The sequence below is a fragment of the Magallana gigas genome, chromosome 3, assembly GCF_963853765.1.
Source record: "Magallana gigas chromosome 3, xbMagGiga1.1, whole genome shotgun sequence".
Lineage (NCBI taxonomy): Eukaryota > Metazoa > Mollusca > Bivalvia > Ostreida > Ostreidae > Magallana > Magallana gigas.
In genome coordinates, this window is record NC_088855.1 from 46,043,735 (window position 1) to 46,059,651 (window position 15,917).

General features: G+C 32.3%; 2 protein-coding genes across 3 annotated transcripts; one reads left to right on the forward strand and one right to left on the reverse strand.

The window, feature by feature from the left end:
• The first annotated feature begins 2,496 nt into the window (after positions 1-2,496).
• On the forward strand, positions 2,497-4,451 carry LOC105325714 (carbonyl reductase [NADPH] 1). Its single transcript, XM_034443159.2, has 2 exons — positions 2,497-2,618; positions 3,540-4,451. The coding sequence occupies exons 1-2, from the start codon at positions 2,598-2,600 to the stop codon at positions 4,344-4,346; spliced, it is 828 nt and encodes a 275-aa protein (XP_034299050.2). The 5' UTR covers positions 2,497-2,597; the 3' UTR covers positions 4,347-4,451.
• Positions 4,452-5,761: 1,310 nt separating this feature from the next.
• Positions 5,762-15,251, reverse strand: LOC105325710 (uncharacterized). 2 transcript variants are annotated; one of them, XM_011425391.4, is made up of 12 exons: positions 15,088-15,251; positions 11,427-11,545; positions 10,770-10,876; positions 9,969-10,139; positions 9,467-9,578; positions 8,791-8,874; positions 8,530-8,567; positions 8,230-8,271; positions 7,771-7,909; positions 7,294-7,414; positions 6,891-7,028; positions 5,762-6,360 (listed from the first exon to the last, which is right to left on the reverse strand). In XM_011425391.4, exons 2-12 carry the CDS (start codon positions 11,511-11,513, stop codon positions 6,200-6,202), a joined length of 1,200 nt encoding a protein of 399 aa, XP_011423693.3. In that variant the 5' UTR covers positions 11,514-11,545; positions 15,088-15,251; the 3' UTR covers positions 5,762-6,199. The 2 variants fall into 2 exon arrangements, with proteins under 2 accessions (XP_011423693.3, XP_011423695.3); XM_011425393.4 differs by having other exon boundaries at positions 11,427-11,514; positions 15,088-15,227.
• Positions 15,252-15,917: the final 666 nt, after the last annotated feature.

The following is a 15,917-nucleotide window of genomic DNA, read 5'->3' on the forward strand; positions in this document are numbered from 1 at the left end:
TTCTGTATGAAATAATATAAAACAGTTTCGAGGCCCGTTATAGGGCCGAGAACAGTGATATTTTTTCGTACAGAAGTGTTTGAGGCATATATAGCCATTGAATATCATTGTTGATTCCTGAGACAGCCTGATTTTAAAGAATAACAGTGTTGTAATCACTGATAATGGTCTGATATCAAGAAGCTCTCTAATATATCGGACTGTCACAAGTAAAATTTTTGACTGCTGGAACAAAGGAATGACATTACAGCAGTGTTTTAATTTTTATTAATTAAATGAAAAAAGAATATCGATTTCTTTAAAAATATTCTTATGAGTTAATAATTCCTTATAAATGCCATAATGTCTATTCATTTACATTTCAATTTTTCTAGTGATATTCATGTCCTTTGAGAATTGTTACAAGTGATAAGCTATCCGTAAATGTCTTGAGAATTAAGATCATATTTCAGAGAGAGAGAGAGAGAGAGAGAGAGAGAGAGACAGAGAGAGAGAGAGAGAGAGAGAGAGAGAGAGAGAGAGAGAGAGAGAGAGAGAGAGAGAGAGAGAATGTGGGTTTATTATTTCGGAGCGAAGATAGGTTAAAATGAACATTTTTATTTAAAACATCAAGCAGTAGCACATAAATAATGTTGTAAAATTGTCTTGAAAAGTCGAGTTCATAGCAAGCCTGTAGAATTTGTGTTATCATATCTATAAATTTGTAGTGAACTCGGCCGTAAATCGATTTTTTCAGAGGGTAGGGAAGGGGGGGGGGGTTGAATGGAAACAAATACTGTTTTAAATCTCTCTGTACTCATCGTTGTTTTGTTTTTTTAAAGAAAGGGCCCGGCAATCTGATTTTTTTCTATATTCCATACAAGAAAAACTTTAATTAGATTTAATACGCATAAAATAATCAAAAATGATTTCAATCGAGAATTTTATAGGCAAAAGTAAGTCACCGATGTACACACATTTAGGGTGATTTTTTATTTTATTGGACAAATTATCAACAAAGACATCGCAATTAGGATTAGACTTCTATATAAAGCACATGCTGATAATGTATTCTAAGCTGTGTATACCAAAAGCCGTCTTCATCGAAACGGACACAATCGATCTTTTAAGAAAGGAGTGTAACTGCATGTAACGGTTCACCGGAAATACATTGACCACGCGACAAATCGACACTGATCAACAGGTGGCTGATAAAGAAAAGACGTATGCATTTGCAAAAATTTTTTATGCAAGGGACGATTGGCTTAATATTCAATTACAGCTGTACTTAGGAATTAAATAATCAAGTTTTTTGACGGAATGAATTAAATTTATCATATATGTACATGTTTTCATGTGATGTCGACTGTCTTTCTCCCGCGGTATTCAGGAACACGTACTTGTGTGAAAAAAATCGCTTGCATCTTTCCTTTCGTTTAATGCATTTCACCGTTTGACAAAAAACCCACAACTAGCTAAGTATACATGCTATCGCTTATTCTACGTAAAGGTATAGGAATATATATTTACTTACGTACGTACAATGTTAACTTTGCCAATCAATTTTTTTTCTGTTTTTAGCATTGTTCATGTGTCTCATATTCTACTGCAATTGAATAATACCGTGGTACATAGAAATAATGCTTTTTAAAAATGCATACTTTACTGGTCAATTCTATTGGCAAAATACTGAAAGAACTCAAGATTCCATGTACAGATTCAACTGACGTCGCAAACGTCAAACTACGACGTCATTGATGATGCACGATGTAAGCATGAATACACAGTATAAAATTACTAGATAAAACATGTTAAAGTTCAGTTTATATGCATTTCTTCCTGAAATATTTAATAAAATGATGATTTTGGAAATAATCACAAATAATTCTTTATCATTATTAATTAAATTCTGCTATTTCAATAAAAAGGAAGCAAATAATTACCCTAAAATAGAGTGGTCAGTGTTATTTTCTGTTATTTAAATTTTCAAAATTTGTAAAATACACATTGGCCACACTTGAGTACCTCTACGAAACTTTGCAGGCGGAAGCATTTGTGCAATATCTCTCAGTTTTAAAAGTTTCAAAGAGGTACTCAAGTGTGGCCACATTCAAATTTGGGAAATACTGCAGTAAAATCTACAATTTTCAGCTATTTTTAACGACCATAGTATGTTTGATGATGCGCATGTGCTAAACGGTGGGGCCGAAGTGAAAAAAATTCATATGCATAGAAGCAGAATATTGTGCCCTACATTATAAGTAATTACAATTTGTATTGTTTCAAACTTGAGTTTTGTGAAAATTTTAAGGCACATTTTGATGCTTCGTGGCTCTAGCTCTTTGATAATGTAAATTTAAAAAAATATGAATTTTGCAGGAGGGGGGATCTGGACCACCTGACTCTCCCCCTTCCCTCTAGATCCGTGCATGAGATTCACTAACCACGCGATCTACTTTACCCAAATGTGGTCATAGCTATGTTGGGGTTTTTTTTCCCTAGGATTTACAAGTTATGTAAAAGTAAAGATAAAATTGTGTCCCCAAAACGACGCGTTTGGATTGTGATTACTCTGATCATATTTAAGAACATACTCGTGAATACCTCAATCGTTAATCATGTCGAAGAAGGTGGCAGTGGTAAGGGTTAATCTTTCTTAATTTTACTCATTTTTAGTGTATTAAAAATCGACAGGGAGGAGGGCTTTGGGCAAAGTTCCCGGGAGCTCCTGGATTTTAGGTTTTAGCTTTTGGATTTCCCAGTTTTCTTTTTTGATAATGAGATATTGTCTCCATATGTTACATATACATACTGTACATGTGTGAGGGAAATGTTGAATTTTATAAAAATGTGTATATGAAAAACGGATGCCCCAGCGGAAACCAACTGCATATGACTTTTGATACAAGGCGTTTTGAAACAGCTCCATTTTTACAAAGCAAAACACACAAACCTTAGATGACAAACTTTGGATCAAGTTTATAATTGTCAAATTTGAATAATTTATTAAACCAAAAAAAAGTTTAAATTTTTGGAAAGGTAAAAAAAAGTAAAATCGTCAAATGAAATCTTTCATTCTCTGAAGTACTTTAAATTAATCAAATGTATTTTCTTGTTCCTGATTAGTTGTTTTAATTTTCTTATACTTTGAAACAAGTACGTTTTTTCTTATGTAAATTGAAAGTATTGAAAACAGTAACGGCCATTTTTCCAATGTTTCCATCTCGGTAGTATGCAATATCTAATGCATATTAAAAACCGTGAAAAACTATTCAAAATTCATTTTAATTTTGATTCACCCCAGTCTCCGTTTTTAAAATTTCATCTACAAATGTTTTGCTACCAGACACGAACTATGGTAACCACGCATACGCACTTTCATTACCACATGTAAGGTTGTCCTTCGCAATGCTCTATCATCATGGAAAACATGCATGGTTTTTTTACGATTTTTATCAATGAATGTTTCCGATGAGATTCAAATAATTCAAAAATTTTAAATTTATATCATTATTTTTATTTTGAATCTTTATTCATCTGTGCATGTCTGAACTTTATAGGTGACTGGGTCTAATAAGGGGATAGGATACGCCATAGTTCGAGGCCTGTGCAAGCAGTTTGAGGGAGATGTTTACCTTACTGCAAGGAAGGAGGAGTTGGGCCAGGAGGCCATCAAGAGCTTAAACTCGGAGGAACTGTATCCAAAGTTCCATCAACTTGACATCACGGACCAAGCCAGCATTGATCGTATGAGAGATTTCCTCAAGAATACATACGGCGGTTTGGACATCCTGGTCAACAATGCCGGGATTGCTTACAAGCAAGATTCTATAGTTCCATTTGCAGAACGGGCAGAAGTGACAATTAAGACAAACTACCAAGGAACACTAGATCTCTGCAATGCCCTGTTTCCGCTATTGAGACCGCATGCGCGGGTTGTAAACGTTTCAAGCATTGCAAGTAATGCGATAAAGAAATGTAGCAAAGAGATTCAAGCAAAGTTTTTAAACTTCACAATTACAGTCGACGAACTAACGAACTTGATGAACGACTTCATACAAGCAGCAAAAAATGGGGACAACGAAAGCAAAGGGTATCCTAGCAGCGCTTACGGCATGTCAAAGGTCGGCGTATCAGTTTTGTCAGAAATTCAGCATCGCCAACTTTCGGCAGACCCGCGAGAAGACATCTTAGTCAATGCTTGCTGTCCTGGTTACGTCAATACGGATATGACGTTACACAAAGGGCATAAAACCATTGACCAAGGCGCAGACACACCCCTCTACCTGGCTCTTCTCCCGCCAGAAACCAAAAGTCCAGCGGGGAAGTTTTTACTGGATAGGGAGATTAAGAAATGGAACGAATAATTCGTACTTTCATTAAATAGTTTTTATAATTAAATCTGCAATTTACTCATTTCTGCTGTGATTTATATGCTTATAACTTATGGGAGTGCAAGCACCAAATTGTCTGTAAAATAAACCATTTGCTTGCTGTGTTTTTCACTTGTGGTATTATCTAATTTTCCTTAGCTTAAATGCTATCCCGAGGATTTCAATTTATGTGTTTTATAATAACCAATTAATCATAAGTATGATCCTGACCTACCGTATTTTCAATTATGAAATGATAATATGTATGAATATACATGTGCGACCTTTATTTAATATGATATTGAGATTTATAGGGATCAAATAACTTACCCATGAATTTTAATCTCAAATTTTGGTTTGTCATAACGTTAAATCATAATTACTTTAAATTTAGAAAGTTACAAATGCACTGGTTGAAAAATATGATATAAAATGAAAGATTTCTTAACAGCCAATAAACAACAATTAATTCTATGAAAATATGCATTTTGTAATGGACATTACTAACCTTTAATGGAATAAATTGAAATAAAAAAGATAATATTAAACATTTATTAGAACATGTTCATCATACAAGGTTTACAATAATGTGAAAAATCGTCTCGGATCATTAATAATGTATTATCTGAAATATAACTAAAATATCACAATAAGGGCAATTTAGCGTAAAAAATACATTTCTTCATGTCAATGTTCAAATAATAATTAATGACTAATAATAATCTCATTCTCAACGAAGTACGACAGAATTTACATAATACAAACAGAGATGACAGCGACAAACATTTTTTTATTTAATTGTAAGTAATGCACATCAAACACCAATTCTCGGAATACATAGCGTTCAAAATCAAGGTCACCAATAAACTGGCAGTTCATACAATATGAACATGTATATTAAATATATCTCGAAAAATTGGTGTTTTATTCTAGGGGTATTCAGTTAAACACATCTTCTAACCCCCCCCTTCCCAACCTCTAAAAAAATCGGTTGTCGGTGGGCGAAGCCTAATCACTTTTCTTCAATATACATCATTTTTCCTTATCAAGATGGACAGGAAGGTGTGAGTGAGGAGAGATATGGGAGTGTAGAGAAAGGCCAATTTTTTAATTTTAATTCATATTCCTTGTATTTATTAACTCAGAGTAATAAACACCTTCTTCCCCAAAATATTAATGCATGACACAAAATGCACTTAAATTAACAAAAAATATTATTATGGCAAATCACAGTCAACATGCTAAGTCAATGATATCAAGAATGTTTCATATTCTCTAATCATTTGAATACCAGGTATTGTATAATAGGAATTAATATCAATGGTTGAAGTAAAATATTAAATTGTTGTTCATTCATGTGCCTTAACAAAGATAACAAGCTTTAAAGAAGACAATTTTGACACTGATGTTGCATTATCATATCATTGATGTGGATTTCTCAAAAACTAATTGTAAAAAGATTCTGTGAAATAAAAATGCATAGAAAAAAATGTATAACTTATAAAGTGATATATATAAAAAAGAATAGGATAAAATTACATAACAAATAAAATCTCATTATAAACATGATCGTTTTATTCAAACTAAATAGACATAAGTGTTAAATACAATTTTAAGCATCAAAAATCCGTCTCCAAAATGAAGTACCATCATAATCTTATAAAGTGTCTTATTTTTAAACAACAATTAAAATGAAGTTTTCTTACAAAACATATCAGTAATCTTAACATTCCTTTTGATAGAAATGCCAAATCTAAAATTTTAAATATCCCTTTGAGGTTTTTGTAAATGAAACTTCTTTTAAATCAAACTTTTTCCACATTTTATGTTAAATTAAACCTGATGTCTTAGCTTGCTTTTATCCAGTCGGTGTCTGTGGTAACTACTCTTATTTCCTCAGTGATTTGGGGACCATTCTTGGTGTTGAGATAATCAGTTAAGTTAACATTCATATCATTTAATTTCTCCAAGAATTCACAATCCCAAGCCTTATCTGCTGCATTCAATTCTAAATTTAAAAGAATATAACATTTTGAATATCATCAATTAAATCATTTTTTATCAAGGTATTACATGTATAGTCTTCAATAAAAAGTAAACTTAACAATATTCCATGTACTTTAAAGATGCAAAAAATTGAATTTTAAAAGTAAGTATACTTTAGAGTATACATGTATGTATTTCTGGATCTACAAACTCTAGCACATCTGATCCTGCCTTAGCTTGATTTACTTACATTTGACCCTGCCTCACGCTGATTAACCTACATCTGATCCTGTCCTATCCTGATCTGCCATCATCTTATCCCATCTTACCCTGATTTGCCTACATCTGAACCTATCTTTCCCTGATTTACCCTAATTGATCCTGCTTTACCTTTATATTCCTACATCTGATCCTGTCTTACCCTGATTTGCTTACATTTGATCCTGTCTAGCCCTGATTTTCTTAAATCTGATCCTGGGTCCCTACCCCGATTTTTCTACATCTGATCCTGCCTTACCTTGATTTGGCTACATCTGATCCTGCCTGAATTACCTTGATTTGCCTTTGTGAAGAGAGCAGTTGTCTCCAACAGGTTGCGGTGTTCAATTTGTCTCATTTCCAGCTTGTGTTGCTGCTCTAACTCAGCTTTCTTTTGTTTATGATCTTGTTTGGTCTTCTCCATGTCATGAACTTGATAAATAATAATTCATAATGGATAATGGTTTTAACAGAATATACAGTACTGTATCCACTACAGCATGTTTATAAGGAATTCACTCTTAAAATAATGTTGGTTTTATTGTTCCATGTCTTTAATCATATTGATACGAATTAATTGATCATAAGATTCTACAAACAAATTACATATTAGGCTAATCAAAATCATCTGTCTTTGGCACTTTGATTTGCTTCTGTTTTACTCTACAGGAACAGAAGGATTTGATATACCCCTTACCTAGTTTGGTTCTCTCTTGTTCTTTAGAAAGCTTAAAGTCAGCAAGTTTAGCTTTCTGTTCCTCAATCTCTGATTCTAAGCGAAGTTGTGTTCGTGATTCGATTGCAGCATTCTGCATTGCCTGCAAAAACCATTTTAAAGTTGAATAATGATTTCTTTTTAAAAAATTTCTACACTTTTGATTTTTTGTTTTGTTTTTAACTGGTATCATATTTTAGTAATTTACAATGTCTTTAACAATGAAATTACAAAATCTCTCTCAATTTGAAATGACATACATGTACCAGGGTAATGAATGAATCTAAATATAAAAAATTCTACTTCATTTTTTTAATTTCAGCAAGGATTGAGTCTCCTCCTTACTGCCCATGATTTTAAACTAAATATCTATTCCTGCTATTTTCTATTTTATTCATTGGAAAATAACACAATTCATCAATGTAATCATAGAACAACTCTGCAAAGACATAGTTTTACCTGGAGACTATCACTGGCATGGTAGCCCCTGAAGACAACCTTCTGAATGCTGTACCCGATCTTGTCAGCCCGCTGGGTCAGTTGGGGGAAGGTTGAAATATCACTCAGGATCTGGGTCCGATTCAGAAACTCTTCAAACCTGACGATGTTAAAAAAGGAAATTAAAAATAATGGAGTTGTGCTGCTTGTATTGTACAACTACAGTAAAACACGGTTATAGCGAACACCCTTATAATGAATTGACGCTTACAGCGAAGTGAAGTCTCTATTTCATGTTGTAAACTTGACGGTTATAAGGAATTACGCTTATAACGAAGTTAAATTGCCCGAGCCTGGGACTTCGTTATAAGCATGTTTTACTGTATATCACACAAACTACCGGTAATAAAATTTATTCTACGTATCTTTATTTTCTGATCATAGTTGCCATATATGGTATATCATGTTTCTTTAACTTACGAAACTTTCCCAGCAAAAGCAATGACATCTGCACATACAGCACTGAAAAAGGAGAAATGGTTCACTTAGTATCTTCTGAGTTTTAGAAAATGTATCCCCAAATTCTGCTATTTATCATATGGAAATCCAGACGTTCGTAAAGTTTTGTTCAATTTGCTATTATTAACATTTCTGACAAACTGTAAGCTATCCATACTTAAAAACTGTCTATAGATTTGTACATGAAGATAAAAGTATTGTAATTAACAGAATCCATATCATACATATTGATATTGTTTTCTACTCAGTACATGTACATACTTTATCATATCTGCTATAGGATCTGTTGTGGTGTTGAGCTACAAAATAAAAGAAATGGAGTCATCTGCTGTTTAATCATGTACATGTGAAACATATAAAACACTTCAATAATTCAGTTTATTACATAATTTTTAGGACTGATAACCCTATCAATACTATATGATTTTTACACAGTAAAATTACAAATGCTGAGATAATTGTTCATTGAAACAAATGTTATAGGTGATTTAATTAATAACATAAGCAAGATAGTGTACACACCATTTTGGTCACATCTTTCAGTTCATAAAACAGCATTAGTTTTACAGTTATCATGGTGTCATCTTGTGTTCTCACATCCTTGACCTGTAATGAAAAACAGCACAAAATGTTAACCATTTCATTTAAAGCATGCAAAGATAAAAGCAGGTCTGCAGCATCAACTCTGAAAGTGATCAAGTGGGTTAATGGGGAGGGCCTAGCAATGCTGCTGTCTTATGCAAATAAAATAATAGAAAAAGAAGGAAATATATAATTGAAATTAAAGAGCTGGGACCAATTTCTAAAAGCAAAATGAAACACAGATCAACAATTAATTTGCCATATCAAGAGAGGGAGGAGAGGATGCTCAACCGTGCTCCTTTCCTCTTAAACCAGTGCTTCGTTTTAAATTACTAGAAGGAAATGTAGAATTTTCATTCATATGATGCTTAGTATTAATGGAATAGTGATAGAAGAAATATATCTACTTTTTTTTAAGAATGAATATGTAAAAATTTTCTATCAAATGAAGTCTACCGTTTATAATATCTAACACATACATGTACCAAAGTAGATTTATTTCAAAAGTATGATTAGCTCTTGTATTGCACTGCAATTGGAGCTCTATTACTAACTGAAAGATACATATGAAACTTTCTAGGCTCTACCACAGATGGAGTATATAACTATATATTACATTGTAGTAGAACTGATCTGGAATGACGGCCAGCTTTTGAAATACACTTTGCCCCGGGATCATCCTGGTCTTCTCCAGGGGGTCTGTTCCATGCCATGTAAACGTATGAATCCTGAAAATTGCATATAAAATTGTAAATACATGTATATTAAAAGAATAATGCTTATCAAATTTTCTAACAAATGAACAATGCAAAATTAAACTGTTAAATTATGTCCATTTATAAATTTGTTATCAATCTTAGTTTTGATATAAAATTTTGCAATATCAACTTTTATAAATAATGCATTTACATGAATCTAGCGATAATAGTGCACAATTATACACAGCGCTAAATGATATTTATGTGATAGTGTTTATGCTGGCTTGTTACATGAAAAGTAAGAACAATATTCCTTTTAATCTACAAATCTTTCCTGCCTTAAACACTTCAGGTAGAGGGGGAAGTAAGTAAGTACCGGGTAGGTACACATGTTAGTATGTTATAAGTACAGGTACTTACCATTCTTCAGCCTCTGGCACAAACACAGTGGGTCCCTGAACAACTCTTCTCTCTACATCTGATTCTTTCAGACGTTTGTACACAACAATCAGATGGTTGGCATCGATCTTGGTGCTTTCTTTCACGGTCACAGATTCATACAATAGGGGGTTGTTGAAAACAAAGCATGGTCTGAAAAGTTGAAATAACTGATTAAAAAACTGAATTTAATCCTTTTGATATCAATTTCTCAGCATGCAACTTTAAAATATGTGAGATTTTTTTTGAAAAATGACGAATTAGTTATTATTCACCTTCAAGTAAAATGTATTTGGTTAGGGGTCCATCTAAAGGTAGCATTTCCTTCATCTAAATCCCCATTATCAGAAATTTACTTAATTCAGTCTCATATATGCTTACTAACTGTGCATAGGACAAATCATTGAAGTTTACATACATTCATGAATATTATTTAAATTTATGCCCTAAACATTCTGACTGACCTCTTCAAACATTTGCAAGGAAAAACTCACTAATAATAATAACCGGTAATACATGTTCTTAAGCATGCATTGACCTATAAACAGCAGCATGTTGGTGAATTGATGTTAGAATGGGAAAATATCCAATAAGTTGTCCAAGCCTGCATATGTTAATTTATAAGACTGGTCTTGGCTTTTCAACAATGTCAACAATAACATACCCCCCCCCCCCTTTTTGAAAAATCATATGACGCACATATTTAATAAGCAATGTAATCAGGGCCATTAATATACTTCCCTGATGTAATTTATAAATTTTAAGTGGTTTATAAAAGCTTACCCAGGCTTATGTTGAACTAGTCCATCTCTGTCTTTAACAACTATGTATTGATAAGGATCTGCTGTGTGTTTCTTCAAGTATTGCAATCTTTCTCTGAATAAAAAGACCTGGAAAACGAAATTAAACATATTATCACAGGAAAAGCGGAACATTCCACAACCCTTCAATAACTGATTTAAGTGATAGGAATTTAACAATCAGCATGTGCTTAAATTCCTGCTTTACCTCTGGAAATTCACGTATTTTTGCCAGAATCATTAATTATTATGATGTCTGCAGAATTGCATACATTTTCACTACAAACCATCTAAAAAAACACTTTAGGTACATGAACAACTGATATTCTTCAAGACAAACTGTAGTGATAAAAGTTCTGAGAGAAAGGGAATTGTTTATCTGATGAAAAATAAAGTTCCTAATTTTTTTTTATCAAAATATTCCCGAAACTTAACTCTACTAACTTCAAACCTGATTGGCCCAGAGTCAAGGTTGAGCTTAAGATTGAAGGCATTCCTTGGCAGAATTTTAAAAGGCAATTCGACTGGGTTTTTTTTAACATGTTAAGACTGACATATGAGTGAAAAATTTTAAAATTGAAATACCGGTAGTTAAAAATCCTTTGATCATGAAAGAAATTTTTGTACAAGTAATACATACCCTTTGAGGTCCCTTGACCAGTCTTCCCTCTCCAAGGTAGTTCAAGATTACTGCCTCCTGTCCTTCCAGAACAGTTTTGAACTTCATTCTAGTATAAAATGACTCCTAATTTTTTAAACCTATTACCAAAAAGAATAAAAAATAAAACTAGAACTTTTTTTGTCTTCAACAAAAAGTAAGGGCTTTTCAACAGCCCTATAGTTTCCTTTTTTTTTTTTTAAATGTCTAAAAAATTTTGTCAAATCTATTTCCAAATTTTCTGAACACCGTGGTATAACCAGTTGCTTAAATAAGAATTCATATCAAGAAATCATTTCAAAGTAAGTATTTATTCCTTCGACGCAAAACTTGGTATGCTGAGAGTATTTGTGCACTACATTCTTAGAGCAAAGCGAGATAACTCTTCCAAAAAATAATTTTGAAATTTAAACAAGTTATGATCTTTAGGCCCTTCAAACCCCTATAAGGAGTCAAAAAGTGGCCCCTCGGACCATAATTTTTAAATTGTACTCTTTATTCTGAAATATTAACCGAAAAGATTTTGAAAATCGGATGAAAAATAAAAAAGATACAGCTTAAGGGCTGTTTTCAACTTTGACCCCTCTAGATCCCTTATTTTTCAAAATTTTAATCCCAAAACCTTTTCCGGTCTGTGTATTTGGTCCTTCATTATAAAAATTAAATATGAAAATATTTACTTGAAAACAGTTTGAGAAAACGTGGCACGCGTGAATTCAGTTTAACATTAAAACACCCATAGACGATTTTTAATCAACTTATAAAACCGGAAGTTCTCAATGGTTTCAAACGAAACTTTAAATATATGATAATTATGACAGTTTTAACATTTCCCATTCCTCATTTAACAAATTTGATGGTTATTTCAATTTTCACTTTTTTCATCCCCCCTTTTTTCATAGTTTGAAGTCTAATATCTCGAAAACAGCAAGAGATAGAAAAAAGTTGTCGCTTACAATTTTGTATATCAAACTATGAAGTATCTAAATCCAAAATTTCTTAGTTTATAATTAAAAAATAAAATATATACAAAGGTCCTTTTACTATTTTGTTTTTTACATGTGTTAACCGGAAGTATATAGACCGGAAGTCCAAAAAGGGACATGCGGGAGAACTAAACAATTGCTAAAAGAATCTAATTTTAAATTTTTATTTTTCGGTTCCGTTTTCAAAAAATCCATGACGAAACTTTGTCGAGAAGAATAATAATAATAAAACAGAACGAAAACAATTGGTCTTTTCGACCGAAAGTCGAAAAGCCCTAATCATGTTTTAAAATTTCAAACAAAACTAAATGTCAATCAGAAGTTATCCTTGTTTCCTGCATGTGAATGAGTGTAGCATCTCTCTTCCTCTGTGCATAAATTACTTTAATTCTCTTACACAAACATATATTTTCTAATCACAAGTCATAGACTGCCCCAAAGTCTCTGTAAGAAATATGGACATTTCTTACAGAGACTTTGGGGGAGTCTATGACTCCTCCGCTTAACGAGGCCGAGTACAGATCGAGTATGCATGCTTGAGCGCAGCGTTTCATTTGTATTATGACGTCATCTTTTTGCTTGGTTGACGCCATCGCGTGATAGTTTCAACTCCAGATATTCAGCGAAATTTGTTGAAAATAGCTCATTTGATGCGTAAATTTGATATTAAATTGTGGAATAAACATAAATGTCTTGAAGTATAAGCTATATTTGGGCTCGAATTGAAAACGTGAAGATTGAGGGTTCAGCAAGCCTAGCCCTCTGTCAAGTTTTCTTAACCCGCCTAAATATAGCTTAATTCATATATTTCAAGACAGGAACCATGTATTTTATATTAATGACCCTTAATATGTGATGTTATACATTTATTTATTACTTAAATATGTCTGAATGTTTTAATAATACTATAAAGATCACCATTTCCGCCTTTGTCAAATAAAAAATAGCTATTATTTGACAGATCTGGGAAATTGGGCATACAAAAAACAACTTTGATAGGACCCCTTGAACAAACAAGGAGGTAAAAGGGTTATTTTATTTGACCATTTGATGCCTTTTAGCAATAACTTTAATATGTAGAACAGAAAAAGAAATCCCAAGGGCAGAAGTTTTTAAAAAATGTGCAAAATTGATACATTTCAAGCAAAATCCCATAGGGTCCTATGTTAAAAATTAACAAACTTTGAGATGACCTTTTAAACAAACGGTGTGGTAAATGTCTTTTTTTTTTTTTATTTTAACGAGGCCGGGTCTAATTTGTTCTGCCCTAGATTTTTGGATGAAACTCTTTACATGAATTTCTACTGATATAATTATTATTTTACAATTAAAAAATAAGACATTTACCACACCGTTTGTTTAGGGGGTCATCTCAAAGTTTGTTAATCTTTAACATAGGACCCTATGGGATTTTGCTTGAAATGTATCAATTTTGCATATTTTTTACATTTTTTCAAAACTTCTGCCCTAGGGATTTCTTTTTGTGTTCTACATATTAAAGTTATTGCTAAAAGGCATCAAATGGTCAAATAAAAAAAACCTTTTACCTCCTGGTTTGTTCCAGGGGTCTCATCAAAGTTGATTTTTGTATGCCCAATTTCCCGGATTAGTCAGATAATGGCTATTTTTTATTTGACAAAGGCGGAAAAGATGATCTATATAGTATTATTAAAACATTCAGACATATTTAAGTAATAAAAAAATATATAACATCACATATTAAGGGTCATTAATATAAAATACATGGTTATTTTCTTGAAATATATGAATTAAGCTATATTTAGGCGGGTTAAGAAAACGTGACAGAGTGCTAGGCTTGCTGAATCCTCTTCACGTTTTCGACCCGAGCCCAAATATAGCTTATACTTCGAGACATTTATATTTATTCCACAACGTAACATTATTTTTACGCATCAAACGAGATATTTTCAACAATTTTCGCTGAATATCTGCAGTTGAAACTATCACGCCATGGCGTCAACCAAGCAAAAAGATGACGTCACAATACAAATGAAACGCTGCGCGAAAGCGTGCGTACTCGTTCTGTACTCGGCCTCGTTAAAATAATTTAATTCTGGTTGTAACATGCTTTCTGATTGGTTGAAAAATTTATTTTATATCGTATAAAGAATGTTGCCTACGTCATAGTACTAGTATGACAAACGTCAAAAACGTATCAATCCGCCGGACGTTACGTTTGAATTTTGTACAATTTGATGTCATTTTATAGATCAAATGACCGTTTTTATCAACAATTGATCGCAAATAAATTAAATTATAAGGAATGAATTCAATATTTATTAGTTTTATACGATATAAAATGGTTTGGAACAGTTTACGCTTTTTTATAAACCGCTTCGCGGTTTATAAAGCGTAAACTGTCCCAAACCATTTTAAATCATACAAAACTAAAAAAAATATTGAATTCATTCCTTAAGTAATAATTATATCAATAGAAATTCATGTAAAAAATTTCATTCAAAAATCTAGGGCAGAACAAATTAGACCCGGCCTCGTTAAATTATCATGGCTTGAAGAATGATTTATCTACTTGACAATGCTGAGATAGGTTTGAAGAAGATAACTTTCATGAGAAATATTTTCAGCAATTGTTTTGCCGAAATTTGAAGTGATGGGGGATCAAATGATGATCTTACCTGTAATGTCACACATAAGATACGGTTCAAAGATGAATAGTTATCATTTAAGCTTGTTGCTACTTCAATTTATCTAAATGTAATGACATTTTCCAACAACTCAAAGAACAAAAATCCAAAGTTAGCAATGACACAATAGCTGAATTAGTGAATAGGCTTGGCTTTTTGTAAACAAACAGAGTATGACTTCCGGGATTGCTTCCCCGAGCCCGACATAAATTCTAGCACCTCCCCCCCCCCCCCCCCCCTTTTCTAACTGAAACTTTTCTGACATCTGGAGTTAACATAACAATGGTACATAGTATTCACAAATGAAGGAAAATATTGTTTAAAATATATTGAACATATTAAAACATTATTTTAACATAAAGTATTTGTAAATAAATGTCAATTAATTCAAATCATAATTAACTACATATATCTACAAATATGGCTAGAATTAGTCCTGACTTTTACCCCTTTCTATTTGTAACCAGTAATATTTACAAAAATTGATTTAAACCTTTGGAAATATCTATCATATCGGCATGGTATCAATCAGTAAAAAACTGATTACATCAATCAGTCGTAGAATGTCCATAAGAAATCGAACATCAAATCAAACAACTAGTCACTAACGAAATTGTTGCAAAAATAAATGGAACAACAGTTCGTTAAAAAATGGTATGATATTAATCGTTTGATAAAAAATCTATATTTGTGCTTCAAATACTTAAAATTCATTGACGTAAATGTTATGCAATAAAACATTCTTTGGGTGACAAAAGAGTTGAAAGAAATCAAGAAAGAAATGAATTATGTTACATGTATATATCAATGTGTGAAATCCT